Below are 16,620 nucleotides of genomic sequence, written 5' to 3' on the forward strand. Positions count from 1 at the left end.
TTCACACCACGAAGAAATGTCTGGATGTCAGGAGCTCCGCCACTGGACTCGTTGGGAAACTAGATATATTTCTGTCCTTACTTTTATCCTCTTCCGAGGGGTGTTATTAATGTTTTGCCTCCATCATTTTAAATTGCTGCTTGTCAGTGGGCCTGTTTTCCATAGAATTATACTGTATTTAACACCACACTCTTCCAATATAAAACATGATTTGACAATCAGGGATGTAAACATTTTCTGATAAATTACTGATAATCCCAAAATAGGTGGAAAAAAATAAAGACATTGTTTTGATAAATAAATAAATTATATATATACAGTCTATTTTATGTACAAAAATAGCCTGAAGCTGACTTTGGCTTGATCTCTTTTCAGTTCATACATAGCAGCATCATAAAGTGTGCCTTCCTGTTAGGACAGACTCAGTGTTGAACTACACTGTTAGATGTAACTGGGTGTGAAACTACATTGATTTTATGTCCTACCTTCATGTAGTTTTTAATTTCTTTCTGGGAAAATTGCAATAAAAAAGAAAAGAAAAAAGAAACACTTCATAAGTACTGACCCAATCGATGAAATGGCAGCCAGTTCTGGCGTCTGGCCTTCTTGATCTTGTCTGAACGTGCTGCAGTTCAGCGAACGGAGCTCGGTGTCATATTGGACTTCAACATAGTAGTCAGCCTTTTAAGTGGCTTCCTACAATTTTGTGAAATCTAAGTCCAAGGTTTGAGAAGCATCGATTCCCTGTTGTGAATGTTATGAATGCCTGAAATCATCACAGCATTGCTTTGAACAACAGGTGTAAACCCCCCCCCCCAAAAAAAAAAAAAAAATCAATTTTGTTGTTAAACCTGCCTTTTTTCCGACTTGATCCTGTTTATTGTTTGTACTGTGAATACATGATATCTATTCATCATGTATCATCTCTATTACCTGTCGTACTATTTCACCTCCCCCTTACTCCGCTGCTGGAAAAGGACATGCATAACTTTCTGCTCAGCATTTTTTTCTACTTTGATGTCTTATGCAGGTGGAAATCCAAGGTTTAAAGTATCTCCAATGATGCTCTGCTCGGCCCCCTGCTAGCAGTCCATTTGTATTTATCACTATGTCCTCTAGTAGTCCATCCTGCGCTGCCATGGGTCTCTTGTCGCTCTGAGCAAAACTTCACTTAAGATGGGTAGTTAGTGCCTGTTCCCTTGGCATTTTAATGCAGATTAATTACTTACCCTGGCCAAAGCAATCCATTTTTGTTTGTTTGTGGATGTTTTTAGCTTTTTCTTGACCTTGGGGTGAAGAAAGAGAGAAAGAAAGAGAGAGAGGGAGAGAGAGAAGGGAAAAAAGCCCTCCACAGTAGACTTATACCCTCAATTTAATAGCTGAGTGAGGTGTTTCTCCAGCATCATCAGATCAATGGAGAGTAAATAGCCCACACTTCTTGTTTCACAGTGCAGTATTGATCTTTTCCTCAGCCTCGGCTTCCCTTTCCCCGGCATCTCGTGTCTTTCAACCCCTGGGACTGTGCTGATTGCCATAGATTGGACAAGCTAACAAGCGCATGATGAGGAACCAGGCTTTCTTTTCTTCTCATAGGCTGTTTCATTTTTTCTTTGTGGCTCTGGCATGAACACACACAGACAGACATACACACAGGGACTTAAAAACATCAGATCTACACAGCTCAGTGCCATAAAGGAGAGTGCTGTTTCTTTCTTGTTCCCTCTGTTGTTCACCTTGTTCTGTCTTCATCTGCACTGAGAGGATCTACTGTAGCTGTGCCTGTCTTTGGGATGTTTGCCAGACTGATGGAGTATACCAACTTAACTACAGAGCATTTCAGAGATGCACTGTGTTTCTTCACCTCACTGAGAACTTTTTTTTTTTCTTTTTTTTTTTCCAGCTGGCACCGCGTTTGTTCCAGAGTCTTCCAACGTCTCTGAAAATATCTCAAGTGGCCTGCGGAGAGCGACACACACTGTTTGTGCTGGAGGACGGCAGTGTGGTGGCATGTGGGTAAGTTCAGTGTCAATGCAGCTGACAGTTTGCCGAAGTCCAAACCTGAGGGGGATAGGAGGAGAGATGAGGAGGCAAACCCCACCCCACACATCCCAACCCCCCTGATATTACAGCATAGGCAAATTAGGGTCAGAGGAAAGATCGAAGGGTTGTGTACATATTGACGAGAAACTATTGCGTATTTAAACTACACCTTATAAGTATAAGTGTGTGTGTTTGTATGTGTACGTATGCCCACGTGTTTGCGATTGTGCGTCTCTTTATTTCTGCTCGGCATGTAAAGTTGTAATAAATTTGAGTGCGGGTAAGGGAGGCGCACGTGCTGCTGGAGCTCAGGATCAATATGAAATGTGTTTATTGAATCCAATAGACGTGTTTGTTGAGAAGGGGAATAAACCGGGTGGAATAAGTGGTCAGATTTGCTTTTAAGGCTCATTACCAGCCTGTTGGGCATATGGATCTGCTTTTAAACAGCCCCGTGGATTGGACAAGTTTATGCTTGTACACAGCCAACATGATATACTTGCTTTTTATTTACCGTAATGAATGTGGACATGTTTGTAGAATTATCTTGCATTAGTCTGGTATATATTTATGCATTCTTTACTTATAAAGGCTGACATATTCTGGATAGCTGAAAATAAGAATGCTATTTTATTTTACTGACTTCCACAATTTTCTAACTACAGTATTTCCAGTTGGTAATCCTGGCAATGCTATGAAGAATTTTAAGCCCATGTGATTTATGGTCTGATTTAAAAAAAAAGAAGAAGATCAGATTAGATGTTTTAAAGTCAGTAAATCTTTTTCTTTCTTTATTCTATTTGTATTTCTAATAAGAACCGAACTACAGCCAGGGAAATGTCCTTGGCAGGCTGAATGTTTTCTGCCATCAGAACTCTTTCAAACAGGTGTGTGCTGAGAACAAGCTCACAGACTATTACATGGAGTGACAAAGTGTTCCAGCATCAATAGACAATAATGGATTCAGTTCAGTCAAGAGTTAAAAAACGTGTTTCTCATGAATTCAGTCGACCGACTGTGAATTGTTTCTTTTTAAATGACATTTGTATATTTACGTTTATTCCCACTCTTAGTTTTTGTTTACTCTTCCAAATACAAAATAACACACTTAACATATTCACAACCTAAACCAGTATCAAAGGAGAATCACTGTTACCTGTCCTCATTGTGTTCCCCTCTCAACCCAAGCTGACACACCCACTCACCCACGCAAAGGCTCACACACACCCCTACATTTCTCCCCTATTCCTTCCTCTCTTCTTGGCTCCCTGTGTTTGCATGTGATATTTTAGGCGACTCTGGGAGGGATGACAGTTCTAACTAGGCCTATTAGGTAACCCTCAGGGTGCCCTCAGCACTGATTTGAGCACCATTAATTTTCTATTATGGAGTGCTAAAGATGTGCCCCTGCACAGTCATTCACCTGGCTTATTGAGTCTCGCACACACCAATTGTGGACTTTTCCAGGGCAGTGTTGCTGAAGGTTTAGTGCGACCCTCTGGGGAGCTAATTTATTATTTGCAGATATTGATCTGGCAGGGTAGGCCAGCCAAGCCGTGGCCGATGTTGACTCTGCTCTGGCCTGTGGCGACTTTAACCCTTTCCAGACCGATGTAGATGCACAATAGATGGATGGTCAGTGGCTGTTAGAGCTCTGCTATTAGTAGTTGTTTCAATTCCTCTGCTTGTTCAACGGTTTGTTCATTTAAACGAGGAACTGATGAAGGTCATTTACAATAAAGAGAGATTACTGTAGATTGGATCTTTCTGGATATAGACCTTGTTTTCTTTCTTCGCAAACAGACCAGTAAGCAGAAACGCTCGCATACACATCCAGACATATATAAGCACACACATACACACGCACACACACTGTCTAGCCAGTCCAAGGGAAATAAAATCACAGTTAAGAGGAAGGAAAACAAATTTAGAAGGTCAGACAAAACATTTATCAAGCTGTGTGTGTCTGGTGGGTAAATAACAGAGGGACAGTAAAGGGCATGACTCTTAAACCACCAGATAACCACAGCAGATCATCACACACAGTCTCAAGATTCACTGCCAAGAACGGATATTTCTCAGAGGGTTGCCTTCAGAGCGTTTGCTGAAATCTCTCCTGTATTGCTCTGTTATTTTGAACATAAAACTGAGTTATTATGGCATGCACTCATGTGACTTAAATGAAAGTTATCATGGAGAAAGAAAGAAGGAAAAGTGAGCTTCTACTTACATCCCATTTTTTGTTATCAAATTTGTCTTTACTTAAAGCAGAAGTAAGTGGTCCGGTCTTTTTGCGGCTAATGGCTTTCAAGGTCCAGGCAGGCTTATTGAAATCGTAAATTACAGCTTCAAGTCACAGTCCTTACGACTTGATGTAGCGTTTCAGCCAAGAACGTAACCCACATTAAAATAAAATGTCCAGATGTGGTTTTGTGTGTGTGTGTATGAGGCGGGACTATGACTACAGGGAGGTACTCTATCCATTGATGTCCTTTTCCTGCACAATCACATTCACATACACTGTGTGAACCAGGTCTCTAGCATTGGTAGGAGTCAAACACACACACACACACGCACACACACACACACACACAACCACAAACACACACACATTTATGCCCAGGGACCAATAAGTTGCCTCTTCAAGGCCTTTCCACACCCTCAGACTCAGCTTGGCCCGTCTCAACCCTAATTGGTATTTAATGCTCTCACTGAACCTCAGAGGTCAAACAGTAGTGTGTGTGTGTGTGTGTGTGTGTGTGTGTGTGTGTGTGTGTGTGTGTGTGTGAGAGAGAATGTTTGTATAACGGTGCTGAGCCAAGTATGTCACAGGAGGTATTACCAAGAAAGGGCAAAGAGGAAAGCTACAGATTGCACAACTATGGGGGTGTCCTGTGATGACTGCTGGGTAGCTTGAATAGAGGGTGAATGATGATAGATGTCCAGAGAGGAATTATGGTGGATAATAGACCACCATTTTCCTTTATACTGGTTGTTATGATAGCATTTTACCTGATCTTTATGGCCTAGAACATAAAATAAAGGTCAGGAAATTTCCCAGGGATGAAAGTGCCTCCAACCAATCCAAATTTGTCCATACTCCCTCTGTAAAGACGATTTCATGGTTGACAAGCCTGTCTCTTGTTGAATTTGGCGTAACCTCAGAAGTTGGCCCATATTCATCTTTCATATTCATGTGAGTCACTGAATCTGAGGTGGAGGTCACAGAGAAGACATTGCTGATGAGGAAACATGGTGGAGTGGATTTTCCACTGTTTTGCTGCATAGTCTCTGCTAATGCTGTTATGAAAGAGTGGGCAGTGTGCCCATGGAGCACTGATGGGGAGGAAGACGGAGGGAGGAAGCCACCTCACGCTCCCTTTGTCTTGTTCCACGCCACTTCCAAAACTCAATTGTCTGCCTTCTGCCAGAGACCACAGTCTGTGGAGACACTCAATGCAGCTGTCTGCACTCAGGGAGAGGAAAGTGAAAGGACAGAAAAAAAAACATGAAAAAATAAAGATGGAGGTGGGCTGAAATACATGAAACCGAGACAAAAAAGACGTTACCCATCATCCCTTATCTTGTAATGCCCCTGGCATATTATTGGGTGTTTCATCTACCTAATCAGGCTGCTGTGAATAAGATATAGACGGCATATGTGGAGTTGTGTTCTTCATGCTGTTTTTAAATATGTAATTATCAGACTGATTGAATATGAAGAGGCACGCCTTGATTGAACATAAAGAAAGTGTGGAATTTAACATCCAGCTTTGTTTACGAAAAATGGTACATGCTCTGGGTTTATCATGAATTTTTTTCAGCTCATTTTTCATTGGATTTACATCCATTACAGAGCTTTGGAACATGTGCCATTACAAATTGCTCTATATGTAAAAGGAGTAAATGTGGTTCCAAAGCAACACAGTTGTCAATAAGCATCAAGCAGCCGTCGCTGACGTGCCTGCTGTCTCATCAGTAATCAGGCCAATCTGCTTTAGCAGAAAATGGCCATACACGGCGCAGCATTGATGGAAATGTCTCATTTTAACTTCATGGTGCCTTGAGAAGGCAAAGCAAATCAGCAAATGTTCATGAATTTGACAGCAGAAGCATGGAAATTCTATGACAACTAGTTGGATTCGGTGAGCTGAGTGCCAGCAGTTTGCATTAACTTACACTAAGCGCTAATTGGATGCTACCTGGCTGTACATCACTAGCAGTTCTGAACAGGATCAGGATCTGGCTCTGACAAACAGCAAGCTCTCTGGTGTTGCTGGCTGATTACTCTTAGCAAAGGGAAAACCGAAGCAATGATGAGAAAAAAAAAATCCCCTCTCTTCTCTCGCACAAGCCCTTGGCCCTGTTGGCACTGCACTAGCTTTTTGATTTTTCCTGATGTCCCTGAAATTGATTTTCAGCCATGATTGCATCGCCTCTCTGCGGATAATCAAAGATTTTGAATAATTGCTGCAGTATGACTGTACAGTGGGGACTAACAAGAATAGTGGCTACTTCCCCTCGCTGTCATCTATAGTATAATTTTAGCTGAGCGCTACAGTATGACTTCACAACATACCTCTCAAATGGTTCCCAGTTGTAAGCATGACACCATTTGTTTCACTGGACGACGTGTGTAATAAAAATCCTGCCTAAATTTGATAATGAGAGAACATACCATGATATCACAGCTTCAGACTGTGCCTGACTGTTTCATCTCTGAAAACTATAATTCAGGTAGTTAATATGTAATCACTCACTATTTCTCTGTCGGCTAAGAATTAAATTACTCCTCTTATCCTATCTGATTCATACAGAGTTGAACCAGCCATGGAAAAAAACACTCGATTTCCACCCAATCCCTGCTACATAAGCTCGACAACACAGCTCTCTGTAACATTTTCCCTGTGTAATCTTGCTGCCATTGATTTAAAAACATCCCGAGGAAGTCGTTTTGTGCTGTTTCTCTTGGCTGCCTCATGCAAGAGAGACATCACCATCCTGGAGCCACCCTTTTGTGCCACATTGAAAGATGGTCTCTCGTTTAACGCGGGAATGTAACCAGTGTTTGCAAGGGGAGAACCAGATTGATTAGAGGGCGAGGGAAGATTAATAAGCTGCACAGGGCAGTTATGACACCCATTGTTTCACACATGCCCTGTAGAGGTGTGCCTCCCAAAATGCATCATTGTATAAAATATTGACCTAAAGCACATCATTACTCTTTTTCCTGTGTGCCTGCTTTGCTCTCAGAAGGAGACTTCTAAACAGAATTAAACTGTTCTCACCTCCTTTTGAATTTTCATAAAACTGCACCTTAAACAAAAAGTATATAGACCCAAATCCTGTCATCTGCTGAGAGAGCAGAATCAGAAGCACTAGGAACAGGCGGAGGCCACGTCGTCTGGTGCCAACACTTAATAAAAGTGTCCATCTCCCTGCTAGCCGGGAGGAATCTGTCCCTGACAAAAGAGCCAGACAAATGAGAGACCTCTGGCAGTGTAGTAGGAGGCTGGAGGTTGGGGTGGGATGTAACCTTGAGGAATAAACTGCACGACCCCAACAACTTGTTTACTTTTTCATAAGGGCCTGTTGTAGAGCCCAGTGCTGAGAGTTATGGCTGGAATGAAATTCCTGCCAGCATCAAGCTGTAAATGGCAGTACTCAGTATTTGGTTTTACTGATTTAATTTAGTGAGACAGTATAAAGTCTAAACCCGCTTAACACAAGAACCTTGAGCAGAGGCTGACACAACTTGATATCACATGATCACAAGTAAATAAAGTTCACTTATCTGCTAGCTTGTTTTGTGGAAAGCAGAAACTAAGAAACCCTGCAGAGACTTTAAAACACTAGCTAAAAACTGTGTGGATGTAGGCTGCTGACACACATGACTGGGGAAAAAAATATGAGTATATCTCATTAATTCACTTTTTGTCTGTGAAACACTCCATTGATACAATGACTGAGCCCAAAGTCACACTCACTGTATGGTCTAAGCTTTTCTCTATTGGTTTTATTTTCAACTCAATCACACTAAAGCGGGGAAGTTAAAAAATTCAGCACCATGCTCAGCTGACTGAAATGACTGTATTTATTTACATATTTTTTTTAAAGATGCTTTGGGAAATGTGGTGTTTATATTACTCTCACAGACCACACATTTAGGTATCCACAAAAGCAGATGTTCAGATGTTCCCTTATGAATAGAGTGGCTCCTGTGTTACACACTGAACCTGTTATTTCCAGGAGTTTTGTATCATGCCTTTGAATTATATAGCCTAATGTAATCAGCAAGTTTCTACCTGTGCATGTGTACTTGAGCAAGTCTGAAACTGTACTGTAAGGGCTGTGTAACCTGCAGGAGTTTTCCCCGAATAAAGTTGGCAGGATTTGCTGACTTAAAGTTCTAAAAAAATCGGTTACCTTATTTTGTATATTGCAGAAATTATTGAATTAGGTTCACCCAAGAAAATGTCACGTCATATCCTTTGCAAGTTAAACAAGCCTGTAATGCCACTGTTGAATATGCAAAGTCTCAAAACCAACTTCTTGACAAAAGAGGATATGAACATTTAACTTATTGACCTTACTGACCCTGTGACTAGAGCGAGTACAGTAGATGCAGCAGAGTAAACTAAAGCAGAACTAAACCTTTTGAGTCATTATGTCACGCCCCTTGTCACACCGATCGCATATTGCAGACCGAATAGAAAAATGTATAACCCAAGCTTTATCCTACAAAACACATACAGGGAAACATAAATAATAGATCAGATTACTATGGTACAAGTTATTGTATTTTATTGCAACTAAAGATAAAGCATTGATGGAATATTGGAAACATGCCATAATGGATTAAGCGATGGCATTCGGGTTTTTATGAGTCAAAGTGAAATCACAGTAGATGACAATAAAACAGTTACAATCAATGTTCTTTTAAGGTAATGTAATTATACGAAACAATTGGATTAATCTACAATATTCACCATCAACAGCTTTTGGATGCAGTTATGGATGAGAAAATAATGCTTTGCAGAACAAAAATCTTTCACTCAAAATGTTTTAAGTGCTAATGGCATTTCTGTATGAAGAATGAAGTATATTCCAATTAGTCAAATGGCAAAGCTTGATGTTATCTAAAATTGGCTTTCATGTGAGATTTTCTACCCTTGTTTTTTCCATTACTAGCTGGAGGCATGGCTTTGTTCTCCTTTCTATTTAATTTGCTGCCAACCTGTTTTATTTATTTCTGTGGTTGTAGAAATTACCTTTTGACCTTGATGATTACAAAAAGTAAGTGAATTGAAAAGGCACTGATACCCAGAATTCAGAAGACAGGTGCCGCAAGGTTATTCATCTTCCTACCTTGGTGCGGTTTCAGTTTTGCAATGGTCAGATTTTAGTTCCCGCTTTGCTGTTTTCATTATCTTAAGAGGGCAGAGGAGAGCTTTTAGCCAGCGACCTTATAAACTTCCATTTCCAATTCAGTACGCCAGCACATAGATATACCCACACACCACACCATCTGCGATACAGACAAGCCCTCTCCCACCACACACAAACACACTCCTGCAGGCAGTCTGCACAGCAGATACAGAAAGTGATCATTTCACATTAAGGAGAGACACAGACACCACATTTAGCCTTCAATAACTCAACTGCCAATTGATTATTTCTGTATTTTCTTTGGAGTAATTTATCAAAATTAAAAACAAAAACAAAAAAACTGACATTGTCTCATCATTTGGGGGAAGAGAGACTGTCTTTTGACTGATTTCTTCGGTGAGAACAGAATTAATGGAATTTCTCTGGAAAAAAAGAAGAAAATAACTCTGTTCCAATAAACATGATCAATTGGGAAAACAAAAGAAAAATTCCAAGGCACTCTCTTAAAACATGATCAATTGTTTCATAGATCAATTCATGGTGTAATTAACTGACTATGGATTAAATAATTTGTTCCCCAACAAGTTAGTACTAAAGGTGAAACTGCGACCATGCATATATACCATTGTTGTCTTTTTATGGCACTCAACCATTCAAATAAAAACATATGTATATTAAAGAATATAACTGATTCCAGTTTTCAAGTTAGATGTACCTAATTTTACAGCTCATCTTCCTCTTTCTTCTTTCCCTTGACGACTATGGACTTGTGCACCGACACACACACACACACACACACACACACACACACACACACACACACACACACACACACTCAGACTGTAGCCATATCACTTTTGACACCTGTAAAATATGGAAGTAATGATGTCTACAGTGGATGAATGGCTGAATGAACCTGCAATAGGGCTATATAGCACCATGTTCACCTTGGGGTCACTCACTCGATTCAGGGGCTGCTAGGTAGTGATCAGAAATCATTTCCATCTAATGGTGGAGAAGAAGAGGAAGAACCTGGCGTAAGGCATCACAATGGTCCCTTGGCTCTTGCTTCCCTTCATAATACAGAATTAACCATTAAATCAGTAAAACTACCTCCTACACCCTGCTCTTGCTCTATTAGACACATCCCTAGGAGTGAATTTAGTGGTGGTAGTCTTTCTGTATGAGAAGTGTACCTATAACAAAACAGACTTTATCTATTGTTTTTTATGTTGGTGACAGATCACTCAGTCATGTGTTTATGGCAATGCCACACCTCAAACTTGCTCTTTTCTAGTGATAGCAACCATTTCTGGTTGCCGAAGAAGAGTGTTTTATCTCTCTTACAACCGAGCAGACATGTCAACACTCTAAAATTACTCTCTGCTGTTGACTCACAGACACCTGTAAAACGGCTTTGCTGTCATATCACATTCCCACACTATGTTGGGTTTTGCTCACCATCCTCAAAACTCCTATATAGTTTTGTCCCTACCCTATCACACCACTCTTCATGTTTCATTGGCATCACAGTCCACTCATCCAGCAGCATTGGCTGACAGAATATATCACATTGTCTCTTCTAGAAATTGAAGACTGAAAAAAGTATAGATATGCATCAGTGATTTGTGTTTACTTATTTTTGTAATTAATAATAATTTGATATTATACATACCTAATTTTGTAATTAGGAACATTGGATATTATATTCAATAATTTACTGAATAATTTACTTTTCAGTTATTTAAAGTAGCAAGAGAATAAACTTGTACTTTTCTACACAGTAAACTGCTGCGTCAAATGTGTTTAGTGCTGTGGATCAAAGAGAGGTAAGGGGGCTGTAGGGTGAGAAATAAAAGATAAGCTGGTTTGGGCTCTCCAGTGTTTCAGCGTTTTCTCTGCTGCCATTTCAAGCTTTGAGAGGCCCAGTGGGGGCTGGAGCGTGTGAGGCTGGAGTGCAGGGAGCACGGGGCACTGTGTAGGCCGAGGCTCAGCATCTGCCAGCCCAGACTGTCCGTGGTTTGTTCCTTTTCCAGCACATTCTTACGTAATTATCTGTGATAAACTCCTCTGCAGTCAAGCCACAAATCCACATGTCAGAGGCCTGGCTTACTGAGCAACTCTGAGAAAGCCACATGCACACAGGGCCTTGGAAGATTCATGAACATGTGCGCGCACACTCAAACACACACACATAGAGACACACAAATGTGCTTTCTCGCTCACCTACTCACACTTAGATTCACACAAACAAAACTTTGGACTCCAGTGACAAGTGGGTTTTGTATTTTGGAGCCAAAGGATGGAGGGTATAATCCTGGCTTCCGCATTGACACTCAGCAGAGTTCAGCAGACTTCAGTGGTTCCTGTCGTGCCCAGCACTTTCCCCTCTCAACACTAAGTTCCTCAAAGTCCCCATGACAAAGAACCTGCTGATACTCTCTACTGTGCCAGGATCGGCACTAGGAGAACTACTGCCTCCACTTCCTGCCTGTGAACAACTTTGACTAGTCAAAGCTCAACAGAGAGAAGTGAGGGCTATTTTGTTCAGTATATGATGACCTCCTCTCGAGTCTTCCCCGTTGCTTACCTTGGAGACATCGTTTATATCATTATAATTAGCCGTCCATGCATGCACATTGTTAAGATAATCATATTTTGTACCATATTTTGCTACAAATTGGGGCACAAAAATGAAGAACAATGCCCTGGTTTTGAGTTCAAAGAAATAATAACCATATTATTCTCATGCCATGTTTTTTTTTACAAGGGTTCTTGGATCTTCGTTTTGCTGTGTATTATCTAGTCTGATGCCAGCAGAACAGGGGCAGGGGATGACAATGGAATGGTGTACTGCGGAAGACTGAAGGCTGTGCCAGCAGGATAAGAGAGTGAAAAACAGAGGAGGGTGGGGGTTTCATTAGCATAACTAGCGGGATGCCCAGAACCTTTCTGGAGTGGCATGTTTACGGCACCACGCTTGGCAAGAGCACACTCATTTTATAGGGTTTATTAAGGAGACAAGGGGAGGCACAAGCAGGATTTGGGATATTGTCGGTGTGCGTGTTTGTGTTTGGGCTTGCATGCGTGTGTGTGTGTGCGCATGCAAGTGTGCATCTGCTTTTCTGTGTATTTGGCTGTTTTGTTTGTATGTGTGGGGTCTGAGGGGAGGTGTGCTTGGTTTCAGTGGCTGTGTGGCGGCATCTAGCCTAACTACTTTTACATGTTTGTATTTTGGCTTAAGTGCCCTTTAAAAGCAATGAAATAGAAAGTGCATTCATAAGCCAATCCTCCAGAATGATCCCATTTCAGAGGAGCAGAGAATGGGGCTCTTTGTTGTGCTCTGGCTCCTTTCATCTCTCTGAGGTCATTTTCACAGAGCAAACAGGGAGACTCATTATCAACCTGCACCTGAGAGGTCAGAACCTGAACCCCCACCCTCCCCGTCCACCCCCCTCCACCCCAACCCCCCCAGCTGTGCCTCCGCTCACTGCTACCCCTGGTCCGCACTCGGGTTTATTAGCGCAGAACATCTTTTCCAGTGACTGAGCTTGCCCTTATTGTCTACAGCGGTCAGGGTCAAGTCAAGGGCGCTCAGCCTAGATTGGAATCATTTGTCACATGGTCCGGGACTGGAGCTGATTTCAGCAGAGGCCAGGGTGAGGTACACAGCGGTTCTAACACCACCTCTGACACAGGGAGCAGGGGAGAGCAGCCACTGGACTACGCAGATGGCCTCAACATATTACACAGGCGCTGCTTGCCAACAAAAGAGCCCCTCCTCTTCATCTTTTTTTTTTTTTTTTCGCGTGCAAATTTAAAGGCAATGAAAGAGGAGTCTGGATTCAGAACATAAATGAAACATGTTCTGGATTGTCGCGACATGCATGTGCCTCCAAGTGTTGAGCCACTTCTGGGACCTGTGTCTCCCTTTGACGGTCCAAAATTGCCTCATGAGTGACTGTGATAATGACTACACCTTTTATGTCCAGAAGGGGGGGGGGGGGGGATTCTGGGCAGAGGACTTATTTCTTGAATGATGTAAACCGTGCAAAGTGTTGCAATTTGGTCTGAGAGCAGAGGGAAGGTTCTTTTTTCCCTTCCACCTCTCTTCATGGTCAGCAGGAGCTTGCATGAACAATGGATCGTGCTGAGGTAGCATGTGGAAAATGACTTTAATACACCATATAGAATGGCTTATTGCTTTGGTCAATAGCACTGCAGTGAAGATGGTGTATCCTGCCGCTTGGGAAGGTTAGACCTGTCAAAGGGCCACGGTGACTGATACCCAGGCCCTGCTTATGAGGTCCGTAATAGGTGTGCATGAGTGTCTGCCCGTGTGTGTGTGTGTGTTGTGTGGGTTAGTGTGTGTGGGGGTGACTGACAAGCAAAGTTATAAAGGTTACATATGACACACGCTTTGCCATTAAGCCTAAGATTAGTCCATATTTTTTCTTATTTTTACATCTAAGGCTATTTCATACATGGCACAATAGGATGTCAAGGTGGCACTAAAAGTGCTACAGCATGAAAAACTGTGAAGTTACAAATATTAACAGAGCCCTGAATCAAATAAACAATATGTCTTCAGCAACCCACTGAAGAAAAAAAAAAGTGGAAATAGTGGGAAAACAAGGGGAAATGAAAGATTGAGCATCAGGCCATTTTAACTTGTTTTCCCTCAGAGAGGGCAAGTGTGGAGGTGAAGGTCACAGAGAGACTAAGCACACAGCTCATAAACAGCACAGCTGGAGGAATCATTGAAATATAGCCCTTTGTTTTCTTGGGGCCGTAATTGGCCCTGGAGCCTTCTTCCCCTTCCCACTCTCGCCGTCTCACTCTCTCTCTCGTTCTCTGCTTGTGTTTTGCACCAGCGTGGTGCAGTTTAGAGACCCAGACTGCAAAAGCTAATGACTTTAGGGTTAAAGGGCACACCTGCGGTCACAAAAACAATACACAATACAATAGATACAGAAAAACATAAACAAACATGGGGAAATAACAGTCATAGCAATACATAGTTTCTTTCCCCATGCAGGTTTATTGGTCAGCTGAAACTGTGAGTAATACACTGATCATATTGTTGTATGTGATGGATTTTCATAATAAGGTGGAGCAGTATTTAGAAAGATTATTGTTCCAAATTGAAATTGATTGAAGGCCAGCGGCAGGTAATATCTTTGACAGGAAAATTGAAAAAAAAAAAACTACACTATTTGCTATATAATATCAAAATGTTTTACTTTAGCACAACAACATGACACTGTCCCCACAACATGTAATATAATCCAGGAGACCCATAAACACCAAGGGGACAGTTCCAACAGACATTGCGGTCACTAAGCACTGTGGTATTTTGCATGCATGTGTTCAAATACTCTTGTTTTATAGCTTAGCAAAAAAGGTTGTATTGACATGGCTCATACACATATAACCAAGAATAATTGCATTTTCAAACTAATACCACTTTATCCAATAGAATATTTAATTCACTCTCCATTTCAACTTTTAATTTGGTCGAGATTGTGAACAATAAACTACACCGCTGACAGATCTGTCTACTATTAATTCAGGACATAAGACAAAATTTGACACTCATTTAAGCCTGTCAATATTGACAGTAGATGGGGTCCTACTAGGGACTAAGACCAAGTTTTGATGCCTGTGTCTTTTTGTAACTGTGTGTGTGTCTGTAATCAAATGCATGCACTCACAGCAGGTTTATTTTCATTAAGTTGACAGTGGTGGAACACCTCTTGAGGGATTAGCTCTGGAAGACGGCTGTCGCTCCTTCTGACTGGAGGCCTGAGATCTCTGAGTAGAGAGGAGAAAAACAGTATCAGATCCAGCCTGAGATAGCAGGGCTTTGCCGTATAATTACCATGTTAACCCAGATGATTCTCTCTGATCTCTGCAAACATCAGGGCGCAGGCCCCGCCAGGCCGGCTTCGGCACGGATCTGTCACAGTGCACTGTGGGACACTGGATGTATGTTAGCTTGCTAGCAATAGGACTTTTGGTGTGATCTGCATATGCTTTATTTAAACCCCTTGTGTGTTTTAGTGCACACAGTTAGTACAGGCGCTTACATTTTCAAACCACAGAAATGTAAATTCCCAAAAAAAGAAAATGCAAATATTCATAAGAGAAGCCGGTATGAATTGTGGAACCTTGCTCCATTGTTCGTGCTTTAAATTTCATTACGCCTTCCGTACTTTCAGAAATAATTTTCTGATCTCCAGAACATGGTAAATGTCAACATTTAACGTGGCATTTCTTCTGGAAACCTTATTGTTTAAAATCTTATTTTGTCCCATTCCCTCAGATTTGTTAATTCTGTTATTCTACACCTAAACCTCTTTTTTAAATCTAAACCACACAAAATAGGGATATATGAGATGTGAGACCCTTTCCTTCATTGAGTGTTATCCCCCTGAATGTGAGTGAAGATTCTGTCTTTGGTTGCTTGCTTCCTAAGCCTTATTGATCTGTGGGCGTTTTTTCTCCCCCATTCTCCAAAGTCACTAAGCTTGCATCAATTCATCTTAATCTGTTTGCTCCTTAAACCCGGAACAAGGCATGTCTTGTTCCTGGTTGTAGGAGTCTCTCGGCTGGTTTCCCTCACATCCTTCCTAGTCGGGCTTCTCCTGGGTGGCAACAAGAGGCTTTTCATATTGAATCAAGTGTTATTGAGTTCCCCCACACACCTCTTACATTCCCCCCTCTTCTTCATTCTCTCCATCTCTTTTTTCCTCTCTTCCATCCACTTTTAACAAAGCATTCCTTTAATGACTGAAGGATTACGGGCCAACCTTTTGCAGCCAGTCTGTGGACTAGCCTGTAATCTGACCTCATTACATCCCTTGTGACAAGCTCTTGGGTCACCACAGAGCTACTACACCTTATCCCTCTGTCAAGCCAAGCTGCACACATGCCCCAACCCTGAGATGACACTCAGTCAACCAAGTCAGGTATCCAAAGAAAGCACCCTTTTCTCAACGCCATACCTGTCCTCCAAAGCATAGTATCCCTTGATCCTGTTCCCTCTCCTTAACTTTTCCTCCATCACACCACAGCCAAGATGAACGGTCATTTGTGGGCTAGATGAGAACACAGTTGTGTGGTGCCCAGGCATGTCAGTGTCACTGATAAATGTAGAAGGGAGGTGTTGTTCCACAGGCTCCTGATTTC

The 16,620-nt window shown here is 41.7% G+C and overlaps 1 protein-coding gene across 1 annotated transcript in view; it reads left to right on the forward strand.

Annotated features, from left to right (window-relative positions):
* LOC146981653 (E3 ubiquitin-protein ligase HERC2-like) overlaps positions 1–16,620 on the forward strand; it is a 301,808-nt gene that overhangs the window by 80,575 nt on the left and 204,613 nt on the right. Inside the window, exon 5 of the mRNA XM_085787083.1 lies at positions 1,901–2,013. Coding sequence (XP_085643209.1) covers positions 1,901–2,013 — 113 coding nt within the window. The remainder of the gene's footprint in view (positions 1–1,900; positions 2,014–16,620) is intronic.

Source organism: Trachurus japonicus, chromosome 9 (genome assembly GCF_045865225.1).
Source record: "Trachurus japonicus isolate A0001 chromosome 9, Traja_1.0".
NCBI classification, from domain to species: domain Eukaryota; kingdom Metazoa; phylum Chordata; class Actinopteri; order Carangiformes; family Carangidae; genus Trachurus; species Trachurus japonicus.